General features: G+C 35.2%; 1 protein-coding gene and 1 pseudogene across 1 annotated transcript; both read left to right on the top strand.

Annotated features, from left to right (window-relative positions):
- Positions 1–6,304: 6,304 nt before the first annotated feature.
- Positions 6,305–7,907, top strand: LOC147396366 (uncharacterized; annotated as a pseudogene).
- Positions 7,908–8,243: 336 nt separating this feature from the next.
- LOC147396365 (uncharacterized) lies at positions 8,244–8,777 on the top strand. Its single transcript, XM_086450103.1, has 2 exons — positions 8,244–8,522; positions 8,631–8,777. Exons 1-2 carry the CDS (start codon positions 8,244–8,246, stop codon positions 8,775–8,777), a joined length of 426 nt encoding a protein of 141 aa, XP_086306229.1.
- The last annotated feature ends 1,424 nt before the right edge of the window (positions 8,778–10,201 follow it).

The raw sequence follows: 10,201 nt of genomic DNA, 5'->3' as shown, positions 1-10,201 counted from the left end.
CGGAAAGGAATATGAACAAAACTAGGCGATCATTATGGACGTAGATGACCCAAATTAGGTTTCTACTTATGGAAAGCGCCCTTGATCCGCGAGTTGCGGATCGGCTTTTTTGGGTTTAGGAGTCACCACCTAGTTATTATGGTCTAAGAACCGAATATTGACTCTAAATAGATAAAAAAAACATAGATCTACAAGAAGAATGGGTCAGAGGATCACGTTACGGGGTTGAAACGTGTTAGGTACCAACCCCGCTCGACAAACGTCGGTCTGTACTGTTCCCAAAAAAGAAATTTACATTGCTAGATAGACCTAAAAATAAATATAAAAAAATTACCTAGATGATTGTGACAACTAGTTCCCTCAGAGTTGGCGGAAAGCGTCTTCGTGTGATTTTCTTTTTTTTTTATCCGTTTCTGATCTCCAAGACAAAGTATTCTCCTCTTAGATCTAAGAATTTTTTTTTTGGTGTTTTTAGAGGGTTTCTAGGTTTTTTTAGGTTTCGATGTTATGTAAGGAGTTCGAATTTCAGATTTAAGGTTTCGGGAAGGTTGGGGGTGTTTTTGACCTCTCTTTCTTAGGGTTTCTCTCTTGACCTATGAGATTGGGTTGTAGAGGATCCTATTTATAAGTTTTTTCAGAGTTTTTTAGTTTGATTAAGTCTCATTAAGATAAACTTAATTATGATTTTGAATTAGGATTTCCATTCTTACGTACAATGAATATTTTTAAGTTTTTTGGAGATCCCCCTAATTATATCTTTAATTCTTTGGGTCCTCAGATGGAGGGTTTTTTAATAAATATTAGGGAAATTTTCGCGTGAACCCTTATCACTTATATTTTTTTGGTGTGAACCCGGTAAGGGAAATTTTCGTAATTTTGTTGAATTTTGTAAAAATTGGTGAAACAGTTTATTTGATTTTAATTTATGATTTTATGTGTTCAAAAGGATTTTCCTAAATGTAATGTAGGCTCTAGTGATGTTTCGATGTTAGAGGTATTTTGGTAATTTGGTCATTTTTTGTGATTTTTTCTCGTAAAGCTTCTTTTTGTCTGAATATGATGATGTCTACGTTTTTGGCTTATATTTTCCTAATGTAACGTGATTTCTAAAGTTTTCTTTGCTTATACCTCATCTGAATTTTTAAAATACATCTAGTAACAAATGAAAAATATTAGAATATTCATTAATCATTGGGAACCATCACAATTGAATTGACGAGTTTATTAATCCAACGAGTGCGAAAATGGGGTGTCTACATATGCCCCTCTTTGGCAGAGGGTTGAAGCAAACTAGATAGGAAATCTATTTTTGTATATAGTTCAATATCTGAATGCCAAAGCTAGTGATAGTTTATTTTGCAGCCTAATTTAGCAATTCGTCAGGACATTTGATTCTTTGAGGATAAAACTCTCTCCAAACTAAAAAATTATCAGGTCCTCGAGCTCGAGCTCTCACCAACGATGTTAGATCCTTGAAATTGAAAATTCTCCCTGACTAATGGAACAAATGTGCAGTGTGTACACTTGAAATCTGAGATAAATCTCAGAGGATCTGAGTAAAATCTAAGCATAAACTGAGAATAATCCGAGAAAACCCTCGACGATATCTGAGCATAATTCTGAGAAAACCCTCGATGGTATTTGAGCATAATTTTGAGAAAACCCTCAGTGGTATCTGAGCATAATTCAAAAAAACCTTCAGCGGTATCTGAGCATAATTTCAAGAAAACCTTCGGTGGTATTTGAGCATAATTTTGAGAAAACCCTCTACGGTATCTAAGCATAATTCTTAGAAAACCCTCGACGATATGTGAGCATAATCCAAGAAATGGGTAGTATCTGAGCAAAATTCTAAGAAACCCTCATTGGTATCTGAACATAATCCGAGAAAACCCTCGACGGTATCTGATAAAGAATAGATAACTCTAGGAAAGAATGAATGAATTTGGGAAATAATTAATGGATTTGAGAAAGAATGAATGGATCTAGAAAAGAATGAACGGATCTGGGGAAGAATGTATGAATCTGGGAGAGAATGAATGAATTTGGGAAAGAATGAATGAATCTAGAAAATAATGAATGAATCTAGGAGAGAATGAATGAATTTTGGAAATAATGAATGAATATGGGAGAGAATGAATGAATCAGGAAAAAAATGAATGAATCTGGGGAAGAATGGATGGATTTGGGAAAGAGTGAATAAATCTGGAAAATAATGAATGGATCTGGGAAAGAATGATGAATCTGAGAAAGAATGAATAAATTTGAGAAAGAATCTGGGGAAAAACAAATGAATCTTGGAAAGAAAGAATACCCTATCTACGGTTCTAAGTGAAAGGGTAATGAGTTATTCTCTGGGTAAAACCAAATATGAGATTAGAAATGCTTCTGTTTGAAACTCAAGGTTTTTCAAAAATTTTATGAAATTTTTAACTTCTTTTGAACATCAAGGGTTTTCAAAAAATTTTATCCAGAGGGTAACCTTAAATTCGGGGTTCCCATTATCCCTTAGGATTAACAGTAATCAAGCTTGAGAACAAAAAGGCCCCTAGTTTGATAGGAAATATTGCACTAGAGAAAATTGAATACAATTTAAAAAAACATGCCCTTAGTGTAAGGGAAAAAATTACACACTATATAACAACAGCAATGAGAGCATAGCGCATATGTTTATGGGATGCAGGTATGCTAGAGCAATAAAACCGTGGGCACAAGAATTGGATTGGATGATCACTAACTTCAAGGGTAGGGAGCTCTCCACGGAAATCAAACGAGACTCTTTCAGCACCTTTGTTATCACATCTAGAAGGAGTGATGCAAGAGAATTTTTAAGAATAAGAATTCTAACGAGGACGTGCTAGTGCAAGTCATTGTCCAAGATGTGAGAATAAGGTTTAGTGAAGAAGATACTGTGGTGGAGGACTCGAGCGTCAATAGGAGTTTCTTTGAGTCGTGGGCCATAGAAGCTAAATTTAGTATGGCGATCCCAAAAATCTGCAGATGGAGTCCCCCTCGGACTCTATGGTGGATGATTAATTGTGATGGCTCATTAAGAGGTAATGTAGGGGGAATGGGTGCTATAATTCGTGACCACAATGGAGACATTATATGGGCGACGGTGAAAGGGGAGAGAGGGAGATCCGTGCTAATCCATGAGCTCCACGTTATTCACATGGGCTTAGAAAAGGCTGTGGAACTTGGAGGACAAGTTGTTAAAGTGGCTTCGGATTCAAAGGTAGCTGTGGAAGCGCTGAAGGGACAAATCACACCTCCTTGGTACACTCAAAGAATTATTAGGGAGATTAAAGAGTTAAAGGCTAAGGTTAGTAATAGAGATCGAGTTGCTGTTTCCAAGTCTTCTCAAGAACCATTACAAGGAATTGGCGGTCCAATGACTAGGGCAAGGACAAAGAGGATGGAAGAGGCATTGCAAGGCTTGATTGTGGAAGTCCAATACAAAGAGGCCATTCTAGAAGATTTTAAGGCTAACTTCGGAGATATCAAAGTTTCATCAAGGATGGTCAACTATCGTTTTATCCAAGAGATCAATTTGAATGCCAGGGTTAATTGGGAATTTTTATGTTCTAATTGTCCTTAGTTTTGAATTCTTCATTTCCTAAGGACTAATTAGACTTTCTTTATTTTTTCCAAGGACTAATTAGAATTAATTTTGATCTAATTTGTCTATAAAAGGGCACCTCATTTTGTAATTGAGACACAATTGATAATTTACATCTTATGAGATTTTGAAGTTTATTCAAAGAAATTTTAGTTTTGTTTTATGTTTTCTTTATGGGTTCTTTATGAGTTTTCATTTGAGTTCTTAAAGAAAAGACATAAATCTTAGACTTATCAAGGAAGTGATCAATCCTTGTGGTGTCATTAGATTGGGGTTTCAAGGACTTAGTTTCCTTGGGGTTTTAGTCCGATCAACATTTTAATTTGTTTTAAAACAATCTAGAACGTTCGAAGCCTTCGAATAAAAGGGTTCCTAGAAGAGATCATCAAGAGAAGGTCTTAATCCAAGAAGGTTCATATCATTTGGTATCAGAGCATCAAGATTGCTGGAAAATACATCAAGATTGAAGTAATTCTTTGAAGATTTGGTTCGGGTGACATTCGAATTAGAGAACAATGGGGGTAGACCTTGCTTCCCAACAAAGACTCATTCCCATTTTAAAACCCACTATAACTGGAAAACAGGTTCTTTCATAAAATTCACACAAATTTCTTAATTTTGTTTTCTTGTTTGTTTCCTCTTGTTGGATTTTCTTCTTGAAACTTCAAAGAATTATTGAAATTACATGTTCTATGTTGTTGTTCTTTAAGTTTTTTCCTTCTTTTTTTATTTTTATTGTTACGTTCCGTTTATGTTTCTAAATTTTCGTTCAGAATTACACTTTGTTGATCGATCTTCTTAAAAGTTTTGAAGAACAAAACATTTGTTGGGTTTATTGTAGATTAACAACGGTTCCTTGCTAGTCTTTATAGGAAATCAGAAACATTCATTGAATTGCGTTGTTATTGTGTTCTCCATAGGAAATTAGAAACTCTCATTGAATTGCGTTCTTGTTACATTTTTTATAGGAAACCATTCTGTGTTTTATCTTCGATGGTTTTCACCATATCGTTTTGTTGTTGATCTCTGAAAATTCATCGTCGTTGTTAATGAACTTACATAGATCATTCATGGCTTTGATCTCTGAATTTCGTTTGTGGTGATAGTCTTGATTCGCCAGATTTCAATTGAAGATTATCTAAGACTTCTTGTTGATCGTTATTGCTGAAATTACAGAAAAGGAGAACAAATGAGATACAACATTCTCAGATTTTTTTTTCAGAACGTCCCTCTAAAGAGGACTGACCCTTCAACTTCGACCATTACAAATCATTCCTTAAATTCTTGAACCAAAATTGTTCTTACATGATCAAAAACTAACCGATTGCTGTAGTTTAATCAACCACTTTCAAAGAACAAGCATCTGCTAATGTTCTTTAACGTTGTTGCTATACTTGTTGGAGTTTTCCTAATGTTTACAATGTGATTTCTTGCTGAAAAATTGTTGCTTGCTGGTTCATTAACGTGAGGTTCATAAACGTGTTTCTGCCAAAGATCTTCTTGAACATTCTTGAACATAATAACTGCTGTAATCTGGTTCACAATTGGGCTGAATTCTTTGCTGAAAATAGATCTGGATTGAGGTTGTTATCTATTAATTCTCTTTAACGTTTTGCTGAACCGAGCTGAGATTGTTCACAACAACGTTCTATTGAATCGTTTGCCTGAAATAAATAAATAACCGAAACTATCATTAAAACATTTTCTTAAACATTCTCTATCTTGCTGTTCTTGTTGGAAATTTAGAATTTCGTTTTGTGATGAATATTAGATAAAAAAACCGATTAATATCATATAACACATTAATTTCAGTTGCTGAATTTCAGCAACAACCTTCTGTTATAACGTTCTATTGTGAAAAAAAAAAAAAGTGCTGAACATAAACGTCTCCTCTTGTTGGATTTCCTGCTGAGTTTATATTCCCACCCAACGTTATACCCCAACATTATTACTGAATTCTTGTTGTTTACTATCAGACTTTATTACGATAAACGTTGCTGTGTATTGGTATCTTTCTTGCTGTAAAAGAAAAAAAAAACTGTAGCAAGTTTTGTTACTGTATTTATGCCATTAAAGAAGAATACTTGCTGGATTTATTATTTTTTTTCTTTATGTTATTTTATGTTTTTCTTCTTTCCTATTCGTGTTGACCCATTAAGATTGACAATGTATATTGATGTTGCTGGTTGTTCTTGACGAATTACAGATTAACCTTTGACATTGTTGGACTTTAGTTTCTATTAGGTACCATAAGACGGATTGGGTAAAAAAAAAAAAAAAGGATTTGTTAGTTGCTGTTTGCAACTACAGAAAATTGATAAATTGGAGTTGCTAACTTTAGACGGCCATAACTTTTGATCTGGGTATCGGAACAACTATTAGTGCATATCAAATCGAAGCTCCTTTCAAGATCTACAAGTTGAACAGGCATAGACTTGTTCCACACCGTTTCGACCTCCAATTCCATCATTTTCATCACTTTCCGGGACTTACAAGATTGTTGTATATTTTTTTTTTTTTCGTTTATTTTAACTTACAGGGTTTCAACCATGAGTAAGGAAGGGGGAGAACCACATGAGACCGACTTAAAATTATTCATCAAGGCCGTTCATGATCAATTTAAATTGTTGAATTCAAGGTTGGACAATATGGAATCCTCTAATGAATCTAAACCATATCGAAGACATGAGTTCGACGGAGAGAGTACATTATCGACGGGATAAGAAAGTAGATTTCAAAGAAGATAACAATTTGGGTAGCATAAAGATGACGATTCCGACCTTTCACGGAAAGAATGATCCTGAATTATATTTGGAGTGGGAAAGGAAAGTTGAACACGTTTTTGATTGTCATAATTATTCCGAGGATAAAAAAATAAAGCTAGCCGCAGTGAAATTTACAAACTATGCCAGTATATGGTGGGATCAATTGGTGATCAATAGGCGTAGAAATGGTGAGAGACCTATTCGATCATGGGATGAGATGAAGTCAGTGATGCGTAAAAATTTATTCCTAGCCATTACTATCGAGATTTGTATATTAAATTGCAAGGGTTGGTTCAAGGTTCCATGAGTGTAGAGGATTATTATAAAGAAATGGAGATTGCCATGATTAGAGCAAGCATAGAGGAAGATAGAGAAGCAACCATGGCTAGATTCATTGCCGGATTGAACAAAGAGATTGCTGATGTGGTTGAGTTGCACCATTATGTGAAGATGGAAAAGTTACTGTACAAAGCCATTAAAGTGGAAAAGCAAATCAAGTCTAGAAGGTTCAGATCTGGATCATCTTCTAATAATCCGTGGAGACCAAATTGGAAGGACAACAAAATTCCTTTCAAATCAAAAGAAGATGCAAAGTCGAAGCCTTCGGTTTCTATTCCTAAAGATAGACCTGAAACAATGCCTCTTATTAAGTCATGTTAGATTAAGTGTTTTAGGAGCCAAAGGTTTGGACACATTGCTTCTGAATGCCCAAACAAAATGGTTATGGTTGTATTGGCAAACGGAGACATTGAAAGTGCTAGTTCAAGTGACAATGAGATGCCTCCATTAGAGGTTTGTTCTGATGTTGAAGTAGAAGAGCATGTGCATGGTGATTTACTTGTCACCAGGAGAGCTTTGAGTATACAGCCTAAGGATGAAGGAGATGAGGAGCAACGTGAGCATATTTTTCACACAAGATGCCACGTGAAGGATAAAGTCTGTACATTGATTATTGATAGTGGGAGTTGTACCAATGTTGCTAGTACCTTGTTGGTAGAGAAGTTGAATTTGAAATGGCGGAAACATCCTAATGAAGATCGAGTTGCTGTTTCCAAATCTTCTCAAGAACCATTGCAAGGAATTGGCGGTCCGATGACTAGGGGAAGGACAAAAAAGATGGAAGAGGCATTGCAAGGCTTGATTGTGGAAGTCCAACACAAAAAGGCTATTCTAGAAGATTCTAAGGCTAATTTTGGAGATATCAAAGTTTCATCAAGGATGGTCAACTATCTTTTTATGCAAGAGATCAATTTGGAAGATCAATTTGAATGCCAGGGTTAATTGGGAATTGTTATGTTCTAATTGTCCTTAGTTTTGAATTCTTTATTTCCTAAGGACTAATTAGACTTTCTTTATTTTTTCCAAGGACTAATTAGAATTAATCTTGATCTAATTTGTCTATAAAAGGGCACCTCATTTTGTAATTAAGACACAATTGATAATTTACATCTTATGAGATTTTGAAGTTTATTCAAAGAAACTTTAGCTTTGATTCATGCTTTCTTTATGGGTTCTTTATGAGTTTTCATTCGAGCTCTTGAAGAAAAGACATGATTCTTCGACTTATCAAGGAAGTGATCAATCCTTGTGGTGTCGTTAGATTGAGGTTTCAAGGACTTAGTTTCCTTGGGGTTTTAGTCGGATCAACATTTGAATTTGTTTTAAAACCATCTAGAACGTTTGAAGACTAGAAGAGATCATCAAGAGAAGGTCTTAATTCAAGAAGGTTCACATCACATCCTAAATCGTATAAGCAACAATGGCTGAATGATTGTGGAGAAGTGAAGGTAAACAAGCAAGTTCGGGTTCCTTTCTCAATAGGCAAGTATGTGGATGAGGTTATTTGTGATGTGGCACCGATGCATGCTAGTCATATATTACTCGGTCGACCGTGGCAATTTGATAGGAAAGTGTCGCATGATAGGTATAAAAACCGTTATTATTTTGTAATGAACAATCGGAAAATTGTATTTGCCCCTCTCAAACCTTTGCAAGCTTATGAGGACCAGATCAAGATAGCAAGTGAGTGCAAAATTAGAGAGAAACAGAGGTGTGAGCAAAAAGGAGGGCAGAGTGAACAACATGGAGAGAAGAATAAAGTACTGAATGTACTTGCTGAAAAACATGATGTTAAAAGTGTAATGATAGCAAGGCCACAAGTTCTAGTTCTTATGTACAAAGATGTTTATTTTTCCACTGACGATCTTAACTTATCTTTGCCTAGTGTTGTTGTGTCTTTATTACAGGATTTTGAGGATATTTTTCCCGAGGAGATTCCGCATGGTTTACCTCCTTTAAGAGGAATTGAGCACCAAATAGACTTCATACCTGGTTCTGCTATACCAAATAGACCTGCTTATAGAGCTAATCCCGATGAAACAAAGGAGATATAGAGGCAAGTGGATGAACTGTTGCAGAAGGAATTTGTAAGGAAAGTCTCAGCCCATGTTCGGTTCCTGTTCTCTTAGTACCAAAGAAAGATGGAATATGGCGCATGTGTGTGGATTGTCGAGCTATTAATAAGATAACAGTAAAATATAGGCATCCTATCCCTAGGTTAGATGAAATGTTTGATGAATTGCATGGCTCTCATTTATTTTCTAAAATTGATTTAAAGAATGGGTATTATCAAATTCGCATGAAAGAGGGAGATGAATGGAAAACTGCACTTAAAACTAGATATGGATTATATGAATGGTTAGTAATGCCCTTCAGTTTAACTAACGCACCTAGTACATTCATAAGATTAATGAACCATGTCTTGCGTGCTTTCATGGGAAAATTTGTGGTAGTTTACTTTGAGGATATTTTAGTCTATAGTAAAAATGTTGATGACCATGTGAAGCATTTGCGTGCTGTGTTTAGTATGTTAAAAGAACACCAGTTATATGTTAATCTTAAGAAATGCACATTTCGTATGGAATCTGTTGTGTTTCTTGGATTTGTTGTTAGTTCGTAGGGAATTAGTGTTGATGAGGAAAAGGTAAGGGCAATAAAGGATTGGCCTACACCTAAGAATATGAATGAGATAAGAAGTTTCCATGGTTTAGCAAGTTTTTATCGAAGGTTTGTTAAGGATTTTAGTTCTATTGCTGCACTTTTGAATGAACTTGTTAAAAAGAATGTTGTTTTTAATTGGGTTAATGTGCATGATCAGGCTTTCCAAACTTTGAAATATAAGTTAACTAATGCACCTTTGTTGTGTTTGCCTAACTTTGATAAAGCTTTTGAAATAGAGTGTGATGCATCCGGGATTGGAGTAGGAGCTGTTTTGATGCAGGATTCTAAGCCAATAACTTAATTTAGTGAAAAGCTAAGTGGGGTAGCATTGAATTATCCTACTTCTGACAAAGAGCTTTATGCATTAGTGAGAACTCTTCGAACATGGAAACATTATTTATGACCGAGGGAATTTATCATTCATTCTGATCATGAGAGCTTGAAATTCCTGAAGGCCCATGGTAAACTTAATAAAAGACATGCTAAATGGTTGGAGTTTATATAAACATTTCCTTATGTAATTAAATATAGACGTGGGAAGGAAAATGTTGTGGCAGATGCATTATCAAGAAGGTATGTATTACTTATTTCATTGCAAACTAAACTACTTGGTTTTGAATTAATTAAAGATTTGTATGCTAATGATTCTGATTTCAGCCACGTATGGAATGCATGTGCTAAGTGTGCGTTTGGTGACTTTTATAGGCATGAAGGATTTCTTTTCAAGAAAGATAAATTGTGCGTGCCTAATTGTTCTGTTTGTGAATTATTTGTAAGGGAAAGTCATGGGGGAGGTTTAATGGGTCACTTTGGTGTC

This window comes from Akebia trifoliata, chromosome 8 (genome assembly GCF_017979445.1).
Source record: "Akebia trifoliata isolate Shusen 1 chromosome 8, ASM1797944v1, whole genome shotgun sequence".
Classification (NCBI taxonomy): Eukaryota; Viridiplantae; Streptophyta; class Magnoliopsida; order Ranunculales; family Lardizabalaceae; genus Akebia; species Akebia trifoliata.
The sequence above is the reverse complement of the archived record's forward strand: the minus strand, read 5'-3'. Positions and strand labels throughout refer to the sequence as shown.